Here is a 19,940-nt window from a genome sequence, read left to right as displayed (position 1 = left end):
TTCATGAAAATAAAACCTTTGCTTCCTGTTGTTGCTTTAGTGGCCCTTTCCAGGTGTAAGTATCATCAAAATACAGTCTTTATCAGAATCCAAATTTTATTCTGGAATTCTTGAATTTTCAATCATGGTAGCATTGTTCGATTCTCAAATGTCACCAATGTAGCATTGGTGTCCAAAATGGTGGTAAAATACTGCTTTAAGGCATGGCAACATCCTACTATGTCTTTAATATTGAAAAACATGATGTCTGTCTATGCGTGCTTCGTCTGCCTCCCGTTTACGGCGGCCGCTTCCCATGCTGCATTTGAAAAGATGCCCATGCAAGCTAAACATTCACTTTTGAAATGATGAGAGAACAGGCATCATTAATGTTGATGTCCATTTGTATTTGCTTGCTATTCCCATTTTCCCTGGTGACGGATGCTTTTGCTCATCCAAAATAAGGCAACTTATTTAGCTATGTTCCTTATCGAATTGAAAACAGCTTTGCCCACCTCCACCACATTTTTGCATTCGTGCTCGGGAGGTCATGGGCATTAACTAAATCTCAACACAAACAACCCCCCCCACCCCACCCCACCCCCACCCCCCACCACACACACAAACACAAGAAAATGACTTGCAAATATCACCTGTATACGTGGAATAATGAAAGTGGTTTAACCACTGACTCCTGCTCAAGGGAGGGGGAATTGCATGTGGGAAATGATGGCAATTCCGAAAACAAATCCTCTCACTCCCAGAGGGAGCGAGTATGACGAGTTAATCAAATACAGCACAATCGAAATTACAACTGTCTTTTAGAAATGTATTATACATTCTTTTAGAAATGCTAAAAAAGTTAAACAAATGAGATGCTCACAACAGTTCAAGAAATGTCATGTTATGTTATATTACATAATTATTTTTCAATGTAAAAGTATAGATGAACTACGGCACCAGTAGTTAGCAAAACATATATATATATATATATATATATATATATATATATATATATATATATATATATATATATATATATATATATATATATATATATATATATATATATCTATTTTAAACAAAAGTTAAACAAAAACTTTGATGTTTCTTGGACTATTGTAGCTTCATACAAATTTTTGAATTTCCCTTCATATCTATGAAACACACAAGCTTCATTTACATCTGCTTATGAGTAGTGTATAATCCATACATATTTATTTATCATTCTTCTCTATACACAACTGATGTACAAAGAAAATAACTCATGGTAGCAAAATACAGCAGGTACCTGATTGGAGCAGCTTCATTGTCAAGCTGCATCCAGCTTGGATGTGGACTCATGTAGCGGCACCAAAGCTCCCAGTCAAACCCTTGTGCTGCCAACGGATAGGCTTCAATAGCAAAGCTATCATAACGAATGTTGTCAAAAGATGGAGAAATTATGCGGCGCCGATCTTCCTTGATTCTTGCAAGAGCTGGCTCAGCCCTATCGTAAAGGGGCACCATAACAAATACACATTAAAATCTTGGTTTACATCAACTTATCTTTTAATATCAGACATATGTTTCTGTCGTAACTGCGTAATATACTACATCCTGCATCCACATCTGTTATCCCTATATCCTATGGATTTTTTGAAACAGGAAAAATCCATAGAGACAAAGATCAAAATGACAACTATTCGTTTTTCAATAAAATAATTACATGTGATGTCTTGCTGTTGTCAGTTATAATCTGCTTTCACTTCAAACCAGGGTTCCGATGAAAAAGACCAGAGTGTGTTTGAAAGAGAATTATAATGGTGCAATCGACTATGGCCCTCTGATATACACAACTCATTAGCTTTAAGCAGCAGGTGGCTCGATGCAGAATCACAGCAAATCATGTTCACTATCCCATCGCTCACAAGCTCCATATTGCGTTGCTATGTGCGTGTGTGTGTGTGTGATCATCTTAACCGATCTGGTGCCTTAGGCATGGTTAGCTGATATGTCTCACTTGTCTGATTGAAAATGTAGTTAGGAGCTATCTAACATACAATGCATGTGGAATTAAGGGGAGGTGGGGGGGGAATTTAAATTGAGAATGATTAATTTAAGAAAAGTTAAAAAGGAAACATGGGATAAAAGAGAAGGCAAGTGTTGTAGTAGAAAATGTATAGGTAGGGAGGGAATCGTGTAATGGGAGAAGGAATCAAGAGGTACTAAAAGTAACATGGTTGGTTAGTTTTAATGAACAATAAGGTAAGTTTTGTGAGCTGTCTGACGGTCATAAATTTGTACGTGTGAGACTGGGCCATTAACAAAATACAATAAAATAAAAATACTGTACACCAGACTGAATTCAGCCAAGATGATATGTGCTTTAATTATCCAAGTCAATACTGTGATGGAACACATTTTCACGTTGAAGGTTTTCAGGCTTGTGACAAATAGGCTTCATTGCACTTGGAAATGTGGTACCAACTGGTGCAGTAATAAAACATCTGGTGAGAAGCTACATTACAAGAAGGAAAGATGGGCATGTATCTGAGATGAGATGTACCATACTCTTTACAGTGTTGATGCTGCCGAAGCAGTTTCTTGGCACAGGTTATGCTGGTTGATTTGCCATTGCTTTCCCAGCAGTCAGTCAGAGCAAGAATTTATAATTTGTTGAGCGTGCTCGCCATATAGCTCATCTACTCTTTGCAAAAGACAGTGTGAGAACTTTAACGTTCACCAACGAAATAATGATACCAGACATGATGCCCAGCTTAACGTCAATCCTATGGACAACACAAACATTGATGCCTCACTCTGCCTCGGATACACCAAGATGGCAGTTTATAACTGACCCATGATTCAAACTGAGGCGAGACAGCTCAGAGGTCGTATGCAGATACACCTCATTATATAATGCAGAATATTTGCAATATAGCCACATTTAATGATACCACACAGACACAAGAAATACATTGTTGAAAGATGCCCTAAGGAAGGTCGCATGAAGGAATGACCTCTTGCCTTTGGGCATTCAAAATTTCTGCATTGTATTTTGTTCTTTTCAATTATTTACCTTTTCTGTTCACTTTGTATCATTTGTAAACTTAGGAATACCAATGAAACAATTGATATAAATTGTAAAATGAATGGTCTGAATATTGACATGTGTACTTGCTCTCACCTTAGATATTATTTGCTTCCTACACTGATGCAATGACAATAGTAACTCAAACATTAAAGGGGTGATCTCTTTTGAATGGGAAATGTAAATGTTTTTTTTTAAATAGAGCTTAAATTTTATTCACTCTTCTATATATTATTATATTTGTACAAATATAGAATTATTTTACGACTAGCAAATTCAGCCCATCGCTTCACTGACGGGAAAATTACAAACCGGAGGTGGCCCGGGGGGAGTGAGGAGGGGTGGTGGAGTGAGGGAGGTATGAGAAAAAGGAAGCAAGGAAGGGATGGAGTGCAGGGAAAGAGGGGGGGGAGTAAGGCCTCACCACACATCACTATACACTCCGGGAGGGGGGAGGGAGCGAGGGGAAGGGGGGAGAGAGGGGGTTAGTGGGAGGTTGAAGGAGGTGTTCTGGACATGCGTTTGATAGGGTACTTGAGGGAAAGTGGGGGAGGGGGGGTGGGGGAATGGTCCCCTTATGCTGGCATTAGTACAGGATTGAATGAAATTTGTTATGTTAAAATAGCATGTTCAAACGGGTCATACTGTACTATACTAAAAAAAATGCCTGGACACCGCCAAGAGACGTCCATGGGGTGGAGGGGCTTTCGGAGGAGGTAAGCATGAGGTAAGCGTAAGGGCAGGGAGAGAACGTTTTCCTTCAATCGGCAAAAAATCCGCACCAGTCTTTGTGCCTTTATGTAATTTCCACACATTCGGTAAGCTCGAGAATCTCTTAACTTGAGACAAATTGAGGAATTGATCCGAGCAGCAGTTCCGACTGCTAAAAAAAAACAACATCCTTTCATTTGTCAAATTCGCACATTCTTTGACACCCCTTCCTCTCCTCGACCTCCGGAAAGTTGTATTGTGGGAGATGGGGTTTAGGAGGAAGATAGCATGAGAGGAGGGGAAGGGAAGGCAGCAACAGGGGAGGGAAGGGAAGGCAGCAAGAGGGGATGGAAGGGAAGACAGCATGTGGGAAGGGGAAAACAGCATGTGGGGAGGGGAAGACAGCATGTGGGGAGGGGAAGACAGCATGTGGGGAGGGGAAGACAGCATGTGGGGAGGGGAAGACAGCATGTGGGGAGGGGAAGACAGCATGTGGGGAGGGGAAGACAGCATGTGGGGAGGGAAGACAGCATGTGGGGAGGGGAAGACAGCATGTGGGAAGGGGAAGACAGCATGTGGGAAGGGGAAGACAGCATGTGGGGAGGGGAAGACAGCATGTGGGGAGGGGAAGACAGCATGTGGGGAGGGGAAGACAGCATGTGGGGAGGGGAAGACAGCATGTGGGGAGGGGAAGACAGCATGTGGGGAGGGGAAGACAGCATGTGGGGAGGGGAAGACAGCATGTGGGGAGGGGAAGACAGCATGTGGGAAGGGGAAGACACCATGTGGGAAGGGGAAGACACCATGTGGGAAGGGGAAGACAGCATGTGGGGAGGGGAAGACAGCGTGTGGGGAGGGGAAGACAGCGTGTGGGGAGGGGAAGACAGCGTGTGGGGAGGGGAAGACAGCATGTGGGGAGGGGAAGACAGCGTGTGGGGAGGGGAAGACAGCGTGTGGGGAGGGGAAGACAGCGTGTGGGGAGGGGAAGACAGCGTGTGGGGAGGGGAAGACAGCGTGTGGGGAGGGGAACACAGCGTGTGGGGAGGGGAACACAGCGTGTGGGGAGGGGAACACAGCGTGTGGGGAGGGGAACACAGCGTGTGGGGAGGGGAACACAGCGTGTGGGGAGGGGAACACAGCGTGTGGGGAGGGGAACACAGCGTGTGGGGAGGGGAACACAGCGTGTGGGGAGGGGAAGACAGCATGTGGGGAGGGGAAGACAGCATGTGGGGAGGGGAAGACAGCATGTGGGGAGGGGAAGACAGCATGTGGGGAGGGGAAGACAGCATGTGGGAAGGGGAAGACAGCATGTGGGGATGGGAAGGCAGGATGAGGAGAGGGGAAGGCAGCAAGAGAGGAGGGAAGGGAAGGTAGCATGAGGGGAGGGGAAGACAGCATGAGGGGAGGGGAAGACAGCATGAGGGGAGGGGAAGACAGCATGAGGGGAGGGGACAGCATGAGGGGAGGGGAAGACAGCATGTGGGAAGGGGAAGACAGCATGTGGGAAGGGGAAGACAGTATGTGGGGAGGGGAAGAGAGCATGAGGAGAGGGGAAGGCAGGATGAGGAGAGGGGAAGGCAGGATGAGGAGAGGGGAAGGCAGGATGAGGAGAGGGGAAGGCAGCAAGAGAGGAGGGAAGGGAAGGTAGCATGAGGGGAGGGGAAGACAGCATGAGGGGAGGGGAAGACAGCATGAGGGGAGGGGAAGACAGCATGAGAGGAGGGGAAGACAGCATGTGGGGAGGGGAAGACAGCATGTGGGGAGGGGAAGACAGCATGTGGGAGGGGAAGACAGCATGTGGGGAGGGGAAGACAGCATGTGGGGAGGGGAAGACAGCATGAGGGGAGGGGAAGACAGCATGAGGGGAGGGGAAGACAGCATGAGGGGAGGGGAAGGCAGGATTAGGAGAGAGGAAGGCAGCATGGGGGAGGGGGGAAGGCAGTATGAGGGGGGAAGGCAGCATAAGGGGGAGGCAGCATATGAGAGAGACAGCATGAGGGAAAGGGGAAGCAGTGTGAGGGGAGGGAATGGGAAGGCAGTGTGAGGGAAGGGAGGCAGTGTAAGTGCAAGGGAATACAAGGTAAGGATAGGGTAGGCAGCATACCAAGGCATTAAAAAACACAAAAAAAATATCACCGGGGTGATAAAGTATGCCCAAACAGCAAAGTTTTCTTTTTAAGTGCCATGTTTCATATAAAACCAGACAAGAGCATTTAGAAATTGAAACCCATACTATCTACCTGGCAAAGGCCTGCCTGCATGCATGCATGCCCCCCACTCCCGAATCCCATACGCATTCCACCAACGTCCTCACGGTCCATGCTAACCGTGCATGCGCAATGGCGATATACTCATCCTTTCACTCGCACACATGCATGGATTTCCCCACACTCACACTGCAGCATGTCCCATGTGGCTTCGGCGCTGCAGCATGTCTGCTCCCCATGTGCAGAAGCACATGGTTCGCAAGATGGCTGCATAACCTCCTCCACAGAGCCACACACCATAAGCTCGGGTGCGAGTTTGAGTTCTAGTTCAGATCGCGCACCCACGAAACCCGCACACCTAAGAAATGTAACCAAGAATGCAGGCACACACACACACCTCATGGAGAATCATTCGTACCCATTTGTACCATGTCCATGTGTGCTATGTACCTCTTCGTTTGCAGATATATTGCAGCAACTATTAGTAGTATGTTTGTATAAATATTTTGTCATGAAAGCAGATCGCACAAAATGGTAAAAAGAAACTGCATATGTAATTTCCAAAAAAAAAGGTCCATGTGGACTGTATCTCCATGGATTACAAATGATAGAGCACAGTGTTGCGCTCAATGAAGTTACACTTTCTTCCCATTCCTTAATCTTTTCTTCATTCAATATAATCACCAAAACAGTAGAAAAAAATTTGGCTTAATGCTTTCCTAATATAAATACACTTAGTTATTAAAAAAAACGCTAGTTTGTTTAAATTTTCAGATTTCACTCCAGATTTTGACACTTAGATTTCGATTCGATACTTTAATTCGGCTGTGAGAGTAGATCGTGTTTTCAAATCAGGGCATGTTTGAATAGGTGGAATAAAATGGCGAATTAAGACACCAGCAAGCTGACAGAGGGCTGACCAGGGATGAGGCCAATTGTTAAGGATAATTAGATATGGTCATTAATTATCTTCAAAAGAAGTGTTTACATTAACCCAATAGTCTAGAGTTGGCTTAGATGTTAAGGTGGCTGGCTTGGGACCTTAGACTCCTGAGTTTGAGCCCCTGTCAACTATTGAATCAACACCAGGTGGGGTTGACTCAGCCTGTCATCCTTCTGAGGTTGGTGAAATGAGTACCAGTGGACGGGGGCAATAACCATTTGGGGTAACCTGTGTCAGAGGACTGTACTCTATCCAGGACTGTACTCCCAGCCAATGAAACTGCCTTGGCAACCCGACGTGCCTTTTTGGCAGAAAAGGAATGGTGTTCGTATTTCTCAAGCAAACACCGCACATCACTTCACTGGCGGTAATACTAAAGGGGGGAAGGAGAAAAAGAGGGCGGAAGAGGGAGAGGGGTGTGGGGAGAGAGAGCGTGGAGAGTGAAGAGGTGGAGGGGAAAGGAGAGATGAGGAAGGGGGGAGCGAAGAGGGTTGGGGGAAGGGAAGACAGTGTGAGGTGAGAGGAAGCAAAGGCAGACTTGCGCTGGAGCATAAATTACGATTCATACTGTCTCATCAAAATGATTTTGCATTGAATAATAATGAAGATTAACACAAAATAATGTCTGAAATCAATTTTCTCCTGCTCATACTACAAATATGGCCCAGAGACAAACTCCTGTCTGGATAAGTCCATAGACAAACTCCCGTCCAGACATAAATACCACCCAGACATGTCCAGAGCCAAGCTGTCTGGAGACAAACACCGCCATGACACATCTGGAGACAAACACCGCCCAAATACTTCTGGAGACAAACACCGCCCAGATACGTCTGGAGAAAAACTCCGCCCGGACACATCTGGAAACAAACACCGCCCGGACGCGTCCTGAGACAAACACCGCTGGGACACGCCTGTAGACAACTACCACCCAGGCACGTCCGGAGCCAAGCTGGCTGGAGACAAACACCGCTCAGACATGTCCAGAGCCAAACTCCCGTCCAGACATAAACACCGGCAGGACACATCCGGAGACAAACACTGACCAGATATAACCACCATCGGGATATTTCCAGAGACAGAGACGGACAGAGAGATAGAGGGGAGGGGAGAGTGAAAGGAGATGTGGGAGGAGGGTACCTGCATGTATTGGGAGTGGGTAGAGCAAGAGGATGGGACAAAGAGAAAGAGAGATGTGGAGGTAGGGCAGTTAGCAGAAAGAATATGTTATGCTTTTTGAACAATACACACACACACACACACACCACACACACACACACAAACACACACACACACACACACACACGTTGCCTTTTATTAGGATAGATTGAACCAAACACCCATTTCTCATCCATGCACTTCCTTGGAGTTCCCTTAGTATGCCTGCAGTTTCAGGCCACTCGGTTTTTATAATTTTGGAGTTATGGAGGAGTCACACACTTACACACACACTTACACACACACACACACACACACACACACACACACACACACACACACACACACACACACACACACACACACACACACACATTGATGATATTTTCCATTTTGTTTTCCTTAGTCTCCAGTGGTATGTTTGTGATATAACAGCCTTCATGCCTTTTCTGTGGTGTTTTCTTAGGGTTAGGGTTAGTGGTATCACTTTTGCAAGTGGTATCAGTGTTTGCAAAATTCTTGTCAACTTTGAAATCCTCAAAGAGTTCTTTATTTTAGTTTGTAGATTTTTTTTCACTCAAACATGTCATCACTCCTCTTGTACCTGATGCACTATGCAGTTTGCATGACTATCTTTGCTGGTCATATTCAGAGCTGAGAGTCAAAAGGTGGGACATTTCGAAAAAGCTGAACAGCTTAACTTGTGGTTTAGTGTTTTCCTTAAGGGCTGTTCAAGTCTCTTTCCTTTGCCTCATGCTGGCAGCTCCTAACATTACTTTCATAAATCATTTGCTCATTTTGTTTCAAACATGGCTTTCTATCTATTCTTCTTCATCTTCAATATAAATAGGTGGGCAATAAAATGGTCTTGTGAATCTGTGACAGATTATTCTATACCAGCGAGGTGCCCATACTACGCCCGGGTCAGAGCCCAAAAGCAAACAGACAATGCGGAAACGGCAAATGCCAAACCATGAACCAATAAATGCCACATTCCTGTGCCACCTTCAGTCGAACGTCAGGCATAGACAGCTAGTTCGTGAAGGACTTGGGAAAAAAAAAACTTACTGCAGCTGACCCCACCAGAAGGCAGGTAATGTTTGCGGTCAATGGCGAAACTGCAAACGCCGAATCTGCGAATGCGAGTGAAAAACTGCTGCATCTGATGGGTGGAAACTGAGAATCTTAATTGTGTTGAGAAATTGCTGAAACCCCGAATGGGTTTACCAGCAGAGAAAGATCGGTTTCATCTGAGAGAAAACGCAAAATCTCAATTGTATAAAGATATTGTTGCGGGCCGGCGGGGTCGGGTGAGACGACCACTGGGTGGGGGAAGCTACGTCGATTCCCACCAGACTCCCCGGAATTGTAGGCCGTCGCTCAAGGATAATTCCGTGACGTGGCGGGTCGCTTAACCGACCGTGGATGCCAATAACTCAACCGCGTGACCTTACCTAGGGTCCTCCCACCTATGGAATCGGGTTACCTAATTAACCAAACGGTTTAACCACCGGGGAACCACGCCCTCGGTACGCCTTGTACGAACCGGATCACTCTACCGGATCGGATCACCTTTCTCGATCGGATCACCTTTCTGGATCGGATGCAGCCAAGCGACACTGCCAAGGATGTACCAGCTAGAAGGAACAGACCATTGGGAATAAAGACCCGGCTAAACCTGGATTCGAACCATGCTGGACCAATGAGGGAAAAGACAAAGGTGAGCTGGGAACATTTCTACACAATTATTTATTTACAGCAAGCGAGGAAAAGCATGTGGCACAACAAAGGTTTACTGGGTATGTAACGCAGGGAAAGAGGAGAGGGTTGTGGGGGATGTGACAATTATACAAGCAACGTACTAAAGCAGACACAGTGCAGACTTGACACGAGATTATTCACAGTAACAACAATAAAATATCTTCTACAGGCTTACTTAACAAACAGGCACCAGCACACTCAGACACACACACACACACACACACAGAAAAAGAAGAAACCCCAAATGTGAAGGATTCTTGAAGCCAGGGAGGGAGGGGAGTTGAGGTTATAGTTTTCGGTGCCTGGGTGTTTCAGGGGAGGGATACTCCATGGTGCGGTACCCGATAATAGCCGCGGTATTCTGGCCACAGCCGCACGTGTGGAGATCGTGTTCCGAACAGTAGGAGCTTGAGTGGAGAAGGGAAGAGTCCAGAGGGCGAGGGTGGAGCAGTAGATGGGACCAGGCAGGAGGCTTGGTCGAGAAGCAGGAAGCAAGGTCATGTGGGTGGAGACAAGGGACAGAAGGCGGGCCATCGAGGTGAGACATGGGCGGAGTCAAGTAGCAGGAACACTCCGCGTGAAGAACACCCACACCGAACACACACAACAACCCTCACGGTGGACTTATCGGTCCTTTATAGAGCCCGAGGCTCGGGGGAGGGGCCATGCCGACTCCAACGTCATCACCCGGGTCGGACGTTCCGACTGGCCCCTCACGTGGTCCGCCAGCCTGAGCTGGGTTTCGGGTAGATGGTGGTGCAGCCCACCCACCTTACTGCGTGACTCGCTGTGGTAAACAAGATGAGGGAGCAAGCGAGGCAGAAGGCACCGTGAATCGTCACGCTGAGGTATACGAGACGAGGGGGCAAGCGAGGCAGATTTACCTCAGGAGTGATCGGAGGAAGAGTGGGAAGTGGAATGGAGGGAAAAATGAGTTAATAACCTAACTAATAGCCCATCGCAACGCACTCCCTTGTCTTCCCACTGAACAAAAGGAAGGGATCTATCTGCACGTATATTAATGGCACAACTAACTCGGGACAACTATCTGTTGTTTGCATGCAGTTCCGAGAACCGCAACAATATTACCAAACCATCGAATGTTTGCACATGTGGTAAATGGCGAAACTGCCAATTCCGAACACGTGAATGTGTTTACATGCAGAGAGAGAGCAGCTTCGTACGAGTGGAAATGCAAAATCATAATTGTATTGAGAAATTTATGAAACCTCCCACCCACCTTCGGACACTCGCTGGGATCCCAAAAGGTTCCCCCAAAAGTTTGGCGGAGCTAGCCCCAAAACTGCGGGAGTAGTTTGGGGATGGACAGACAGACAGACAGACAGACAGACAGACAGACAGACAGACAGACACTCCTGATTTATTATATCGATAAATCTAAGGTTACTTTGAAAGTGGTTAAAAACAATAATTGTGTTATTATTTCAGAAAGCTGGGGTACAACATCAGTTTCAAGTGAAATTTTAAAAAGCCGATCCATTTTCATCCGAAAGAAACTGATCACATCTAATTAAGTGCATGTCTTGTGTGTGATTTATCGTATTCCCTCTTTCATGAAGGATGGAGGGATGACTGACTTCAATTTTTTTGAAGCAGAACATTGGCTTACTTTCAAAGACTTGAATCTCAAACCGATAATTATTTGTTTCCATCCTATCCATTTTTCATGACCTGCAAAATTAGTAAGCCACAGACAACATTAAAAAAAATACATAAATGCTGTAAATTAACTTTCTCAGTCAGGACAGACCTTTTAAACAAATCTTATCTGCCACCAGTTTGGTCTTATAATATTGTTACGGTTTTGGATGACCCCAGGAAGACATCCAACCCATCAGGGTTCCCTTGCATAGTGATACCTGCAGCAATTTTGTTGAGCTAAATTACATCTCCCCTCGTATCAGTGGATAGGGAAATGCATTGTGTTTGTATAGTGGATTCAACCTCATTGTAATTCTTCTTTTTATAATATATATATATATATATATATATATATATATATATATATATATATATATATATATATATATATATATATATATATGTATATATATATATATGTATATATATATGTACATATATATATATATATATATATGTACATATATATATATATATGTATGTATATATATATGTATGTATGTATATATATATATATATATATATATATATATATATATATATATATATATATATATATATATATATATATATATCTCTCTCCTTAGTTCTCTCTCCTTAGCTCTCTCTCTCTCCTTAGCTCTCTCTCTCCTTAGCTCTCTCTCTCTCCTTAGCTCTCTCTCTCTCTCTCTCCTTAGCTCTCTCTCTCCTTAGCTCTCTCTCTCCTTAGCTCTCTCTCTCCTTAGCTCTCTCTCTCCTTAGCTCTCTCTCTCTCTCTCTCTCTCTCTCTCTCTCTCTCTCTCTCTCTCTCTCTCTCTCTCTCTCTCTCTCTCTCTCTCTCTCTCTCTCTCTCTCTCTCTCTCTCTCTCTCTCTCTCTCTCTCTCTCTCTCTCTCTCCTTAGCTCTCTCTCTATCCTTTTTTTTTTAATTTGTTATTTTTTTATTCTCTCTCCTTAGCTCTCTCTCTCTCTCCATTTTTTTTTAATTTGTTATTTTTTATTCTCTCTCTCTCTCTCTCTCTCTCTCTCTCTCTCTCTCTCTCTCTCTCTCTCTCTCTCTCTCTCTCTCTCTCTCTCTCTCTCTCTCTCTCTCTCTCTCTCTCTCTCTCTCTCTCTCTCTCTCTCTCTCTCTCTCTCTCTCTCTCTCTCCTTATCTCGTTTCCCAGAGTGCATGAAGCACCTATGTGTGAAGAAGCATGTGAAGATTACTGGCTAAGTGGGCTGATGTGCCTCTAGTCAAGCAGCCTGGGAGGGGGGAGGGGTGTCTTTGAAGGGGGTACCCCTCCCAAGGGTATAACAAAAGCTACCCTCTGTTTTTTTAACTCATCAAGGTGTCACATTTTTGCAATGGATTGATGGCCAAAAATATTTTGGGTTTATCAGTGTTTTTACATTTTTTTCTATGGTTACGACCAGTTTTCTGAAAAACTTCCAAAAAAATGAAGAAAAGAAAATAACTTTGCCAATAAAGACCATCTAGAAATAGTTTTGATGCCAAAATGATGCTTCTTTGTTTCCTACTTGTTCCAAACATGAAATGATGACTCGAAGCACTTGCACTTGCCTAATTTGCATAAATTCAAGATGGCCACCACAATTTCACATGCTCAACTTCATAACCTCATTTTGTACCCTCTAGAAGTCCAAGATGGAATTTTTGAATGATCTAAAATTTTTAAATAACCTACACATTCAGGAGAAGTTTTTGAAATGAGCAGATTTGATTTGCCCTTTATTTGCATGTCAATTAAAATAGCATTTGCCCTTTATTTGCATAAAACCAACATGGCTACCACCAGGGCCAGATTTACGCAACGGGAACCGGGGCAAGTTCCCCGGGGCCCCCACCACCCAACAAATGTCCTAAGGCCTCCGACACCCAAGGGCTTATCCCAGATTATTGTCATGATATATATCTAATTTTGGCATGCCTTACTTGGCCAACAGATAGTGTACATGCAAGCGGCATTCTCATGAAATAGATGGCCCTGGTGCACAGACATGAATATATACAGTGTTGGTGAAATCTGATACCAGGAACATATAAAGCAATGCTTCTCATTTCATTACTTATAGTTCCATTACTCAAATTAAATCAAAAGTAGCTTGGAAGTTGTAACAGTAATACAATATCTTTTGACAGGCTAATTGCATGCTTTGCCAATCTTCAGCTGTGTCTAGAATCCATTGGTGGGAATAAAAAGCCCGGAAACACTCCTGACATTAGGTATTTTATCAAATAATTTAACTCGTAGAGCCTGTACTGCAATGTTCTTAAGACAACTAAACAAATAGAAAATTGAATAGGGGTGCCACAAAATAAGATTTAAGAACTTAGGGTATCATCAGTGAAAAAAGTTTGAAACCACTGCTTTACTTCATCATTGGTGGCAAAAGGGGCCACCACCATCCATGTGTGCCCCGGGGCCTCCACCACCATAAATCCGGCGCTAGCTGCCGCCATATATAGCAATAAACGAACAAATCTGGATCTTAGGTGTTGAAATCAGATACATGATTTGACTCTGTTTGAAAACTTGAATTTTCTTTCTCACTGACTTAACTTAATAGGGAAACATACCAATTTGTATTCTTGAAACCACATCATTTGCATAAATCCAAGGTGGTCTCCTCCACCACTGTTTGATACACCTAATTTTATAAACCCTATTTCTTGGTTTCCAGATGGGATTTTGAGACGACTCCAAATTATTTACATATCTGTAGAAAGTTCATTAAATTTTTTGTAGTTTGATTTCTGAAATGATTAAATTGTATAAAATGTATATGGCAGCCATACTTTGCTGTAAGAAACACACAACACCTGTATATTTTGGACCTTTATAGTCTTTGGTAATGTCTTGCATGGTATTTGAGATCTCTTTCAAAGGAATGATTTGTGTAAATCATTTTATTTGCATATATTACAAATATTGTTTTTTTTTTCAGATTGATTAATCACAAGCTTGACTGAAAACGGATGCTGATGCGCACAGCGCTAAACATCATGTTGTGACTCATTAATGTTTCTTTGCATTTTTGCTAAAATTTGAAATAAAGCAAATGTGTGAACACAAGTAGAAAATCAGTGGAGTCCTTTCTGAGGGAGCTAATAGGCAGGCACAGAGGATACTGTAAGGTCGACTTAACGAGAACTCGTCATCCCGACACGTTAGAAGCTCGCACGCTTTTCCTTACAAGCTTTTTCTCACTCAGCAAGTCACTATTTCATTGTGGCTTTTGTTCTACATCATCAATACAATTTAGTGAAGGGGATTTTGTTTGTTTGGTGAACAACCATAACAAAAACGAGTGAGTCTCCTCTCCTGATTGCCATTGTCGACGCCATTTTAAAGCCACAGCAGCTCAACACCAAGAAACCCTTCTTCTTCCCTAACCACTGGAGAGACAACGGAGGATTAATTATCAACCGGACTTCATTTACAACATGTCATTGCATTTTAAATGTGAGTGAGATTTATTTTGGTATGGTTTAAGCACCATCATCATAACCAGTGCACAAAAAGGAATTATCGCCACACAACTGAAGGTAGATCCTTTAAACTGCATCATATGTTTCAACAAATGAAGAGACAAGGGTGAAATAGTAACCAGTCTAACAATAGAAGGCCTACTTTCCATAATAAGAGCAAGTGCCAAAAGGAAAGATGAAGTTTATAATACCTTGTGAAGCATTCGAGATTACATTCTGGCACTGAGACTGAAAGTATCGTTCCACAAATCATGTAGTGCAAACTGCACTCGCAAGAAGTCTTTGTCAATATTTCAGGCATATAGTCATCGTAAGAAGCCCTATGCAGCAACCAGTGATTCAGGCAGCTCAACACATAGTCTGACTAGATATGAAACATATAACTTTGATTTCAGAAAACACTGCTTCATCTGTGGCATTGAGAAAAAGGAAAGGGGAAAAAAACTTACCCAAATAGCTACAGGAACTGGACAAAGCACTCGAGACAAAGTGCTCACAGATGTAGAAAGAAGACAAGACAAAACTACACACCTACAGATGCTTGCCCACCCAGACCTCTTTGCACATGATGCAAAATACCATATAACATACTATTCACATTGTATTCCAACCTGTAACATAGCTGTTGGACAGAAGAAGAAAGAGGATAAAGAAGATTCTGCACATGACAAACCCTTCAAAGCTCTTACCAGGAAAATTGATGAAACACTTTTGTCCAAGGATATGCCATTTACAACACTGGTAAAGCTACAATTGTCATATACTGAGCGACTCTGAATAAGGCCTACCCAATGCAGACCAAAAAAATGTTGGATATTAAAGACCACTCTAACCAACCATTATGGTGAAAACCATGAAAGAAAGAAAAAATGGGGGGGGGGAGGGGAAACTACAAAAATAAATATGAGCAGATATACTCTGACAAATGGGCGAATGACAAAAGAGCAGGAAGGTTTTAAAAAAGAGCTTGACAAGATCGGGATTGACAAGGAGCACTCTCTGGAATGGCTAAACTAAGAAGAGGTCAAATTAATTGGGATGGAGAACGAGTCATCATCAATACCCGAGATCAAGGATACCACACGAATGCCTTGAAGAAAAATGTCGGGATTGATCCAATCGGACAAATTCAGGTTTTGTGGGGAAGAAACAGAAAGTACCAGTCACCTCCTTTTGAGATGTAAAACACTCATATCACAACAACTGTACACAGAGACACCGACACCCCCTAAGGAACGAGGTCATGGATCATTCAATATTACCTTTCACATAGCTACAAAGGCTTAGGCACTGTAGAGAGATTTCAAAATGGCCTGTCACAGTCACCTGTCCAACTCACAATCCCGTGAGATTTGCGGAAACTGCATGGAATTGCAACTGTCAATTGTGACCATGACCGTGAAACCCAAAACCAAGACATTGCAAAATCAACTGCACACATAGAGAAATGCATTGTACCCAACAGGGTGGTCACAAAGTCCGATTACCCTCCCCACACTCCATCATCATCTACCCTGGTACATTTCACATATCTAATATATAAATCTCTTTCTAACCACTGACTGACTGACTTACTGACTTATATTAAAGCTTGGTATCTTCCGGGTGATGTAAAAAACTGAAATTTTATGTGCTGATGGACATCAAAGCCAATACACTGGGAAAAAAAAAATCACAGAACCATCAGAAAACATCTGTAAACTAGAGGGGGAGCACTCGGGAGAGTGCAAAACCTCCACCGCAAATACTGCTGGGTCACTCAAGTGAACCTTATATCTTATTCATTAAATATGATGTCAACAGTACTGAGATATAGTTCTTTTCTCCAACATTTTTTTTTTGGGGGGGGGGGTTGGAAATCACTTAAAACATGTAAAAATGCAAAAAAAAAAAATCGAAATTTTGTTGAAAAAAAAGTTGCAAATTTTTTTTTTCTCGAACAATTTTTTTGGGGGGGTTGGAAATCACTTAAAACATGTAGAAATGCAAAAAAAAATTCCTTTTTTTGCGGGGGGGGTAACCATTTTTGGAGGGGCGGTTGGAAATCACTTAAAACATGTAAAAATACAAAAAAAAAATTTTTCTCAAACAATTTCTTTTGGGGGGGGGGTTGGAAATCACTTAAAATATGTAGAAATGCAAAAAAAAAAAATTTTCTCTAATAATTTTTGGGGGGTTGGAAATCACTTAAAACATGTAGAAATGCAAAAAAAAATTCTCTATTTTTTTTGGGGGGGGGTAACAATTTTTGGGGGGGTTGGAAACCACTTAAAACATGTAGAAATGCAAAAAAAAAAAATTTCTCGAACAATTTTTTTTTGGGGGGGGGGACCAAGTCCAAAATTTAATGGCATGATCCTTGGACCATACCTAACCCCCCCCCCCCACACCAAGTTTCGTCAAAATCCGTTGAGGAGTTTTTCCGTAATACTGTTCACAAACAAACAAACAAACAAACAGAAAGGGGTGAAAACAGTAACCTCCGTCCATCTTCGAAGATGGCGGAGGTTAATGAAAATAAATAAATGAAAAAATAAAAAAATGCAGTTGAGTGATCCGAGACAATGAGGAAGCACGGTAATTTTGCATGCCAATGGACATCGAAGCCAAAACACCAAGAAAAACATCACAGAACCATCAGAAAGCATCCGTAAATAAAAAATATAAATGAATGAAAAAAAAATAATGAAAATAACAATGAAAAATCAAATGCAGGTGAGTGATCCGAGACAATGGGGAAACACGGTTCATTATTAATTACAATTTGTTAGATTAATTAATTACAATTAAAAACACTGATAAACCCAAAATATTTTCGGCCAACAATCCGTTTCATAAATGTCACACCTTGGTGAATGAAAAAAGGTTGGTTTTTCTTCTACCCCAGGTAGGGGTTTCTCTTATTTTTAGCTTATGTGGAAATTAAATTCCAGATAAGGTATTGTCATCGCGTACTGTCTGTCCATACATCTCCTGCAAAACCGCTGGGCCAATTCAGCTGAAACTTGGCAGCAACATTCCTCTCCTGACAGGTAACAGGAATTGCAAAGCTCGTTCTGGTCACATGACTCTAAGTAGTGTCAAAATGGCAGAATTAGTAAATTTCTACAAAAATCTTCTTCTCCAGACCCACCAGTCAGAATCTATCTATAATTCCAGTAATGTGTGTGTGTGTGTGTGTGTGTGTGTGTGTGTGTGTGTGTGTGTGTGTGTGTGTGTGTGTGTGTGTGTGTGTGTGTGTGTGTGTGTGTGTGTGTGTGTGTGTGTCTGTCTGCGACCGCCGTTTCTCGACGACCGCCGGTCCGATCTGATTGAAACTTGCGAGGAATATTGCCGGGGCCCCGCAGATGTGCCTTTTCGAGGTATGATGTCAACCGGACGAGCGGTTCCCAAGTTATGGCCATTTTACTGCTTTTTCAGTGTTGAAAAGGTGTATATATGGCAGCTGAAGGTGTCGTTCCACCTTCTCACCTTATGCCATTTTTTTCCCCAAATTATTAATAACCGGACGATCACCGGTCCGATCGGATTGAAACCTGCCAGGAATATTGCCGGGGACCCGCGGATGTGCCTTTTCGAGGTTTGATATCAATCGGACGAGCGGTTCCCAAGTTACGGCCATTTATCTGTCGACCAATGACAAGACACGGTGCTATGACATCACGAATGACGTCACAATGAATGTTTATTTATTTATTTATTATTAAATTTTTTTTGCACGATTGATGGTCCGATCTCATTAAAACTTGCCAGGAATATTGCTGGGGACCCGCTGATGTGCCTTTTCAAGGTTTGATATCAATCGGACGAGCGGTTCCCAAGTTACGGCCATTTATCTGTCGACCAATGACAAGACACGGTGCTATGACATCACGAATGACGTCACAATGAATGTTTATTTATTTATTTATTATTAAATTTTTTTTGCACGATTGATGGTCCGATCTCATTAAAACTTGCCAGGAATATTGCTGGGGACCCGCTGATGTGCCTTTTCAAGGTTTGATATTAATCGGACAAGCGGTTCCCAAGTTACCGCCATTTATCTGTCGACCAATGACAAGACATGGTGCTATGACGTCACGAATGACGTCACAATTAATGTTTATTTACTTATTTATTTATTTATTTATTTTGCACGATTGACGGTCCGATCTGATTGAAACTTGCCAGGAATATTGCTGGGGACCCGCGGATGTACCTTTTCGAGGTTTGATATTAATCGGACGAGCAGTTCCCAAGTTACGGCCATTTATCTGTCGACCAATATCTGCGAGAGAGGGGGACGGGAGAGGGGGGGATAAGAGTGGGGGCGATAGAGGAGGGGGAGAGAGGAAGGGCGAGACTAGGGGGGATAGAGGGGGGCAAGAGAGTTGGGGAGAGAGGGGGGTGAGAGAGAGGGGGGTGAGAGAGAGGGGGCGAGAGAGGGGGGATGAGAGTGGGGGGCAAGAGAGGGGGGCGAGAGAAGGGGCGAGAGAAGGGGCGAGAGAGGGCTGCACATACTGGCACTCACCTACGGGCACGCACCTCCGGGCCCATACTAGTACTACTAAATTCGGGTTACAAAATTAGGCCAGGGTAGGGATGTTAAATTGTGGAGGATATACGGATCACGTGACCGGAAGTGTGTCAAAATGGCCGACTTAGTCAATTTGGGAGAAAAAATCGTGTAAATTCCTTCAACATCTTCTCCAGACCCACCAATCAGAATGCGACCAAATTTGGGTTACAACATTAGGACAGGTTCCTGATGTTAAATTGCAGAGGCCATGCTGATCATATGACCGGAAGTGTGTCAAAATGGCAGTTGCAAAAATTCCTTCCAAAATCTTCTTTCCCGACCCACCAGTCAGAATGCTACAAAATTTGGGTTACAACATTAGACCAGGGTAGGGATGTTAAATTGTGGAAGCCATGTTGATCACGTGACCGGAATTGGGTCAAAATGGCCGACTTCATCTTGGGCGACTTGGGG

General features: G+C 43.3%; 1 protein-coding gene across 3 annotated transcripts in view; it reads right to left on the bottom strand.

The window, feature by feature from the left end:
• The window catches only part of LOC147026737 (polypeptide N-acetylgalactosaminyltransferase 18-like), a 350,743-nt gene that overhangs the window by 185,813 nt on the left and 144,990 nt on the right, over nt 1–19,940 (bottom strand). For all 3 annotated transcript variants that reach the window (XM_085882500.1, XM_085882502.1, XM_085882501.1), the window contains exon 5: nt 1,271–1,468. In XM_085882500.1, coding sequence (XP_085738626.1) covers nt 1,271–1,468 — 198 coding nt within the window. The remainder of the gene's footprint in view (nt 1–1,270; nt 1,469–19,940) is intronic.

This window comes from Eptatretus burgeri, chromosome 5 (genome assembly GCF_056783735.1).
Source record: "Eptatretus burgeri isolate ZD-2024b chromosome 5, Ebu_testis_v1, whole genome shotgun sequence".
Classification (NCBI taxonomy): Eukaryota; Metazoa; Chordata; class Myxini; order Myxiniformes; family Myxinidae; genus Eptatretus; species Eptatretus burgeri.
Note: the sequence above shows the minus strand (reverse complement) of the source record. Positions and strands in the feature narration are given on the sequence as shown.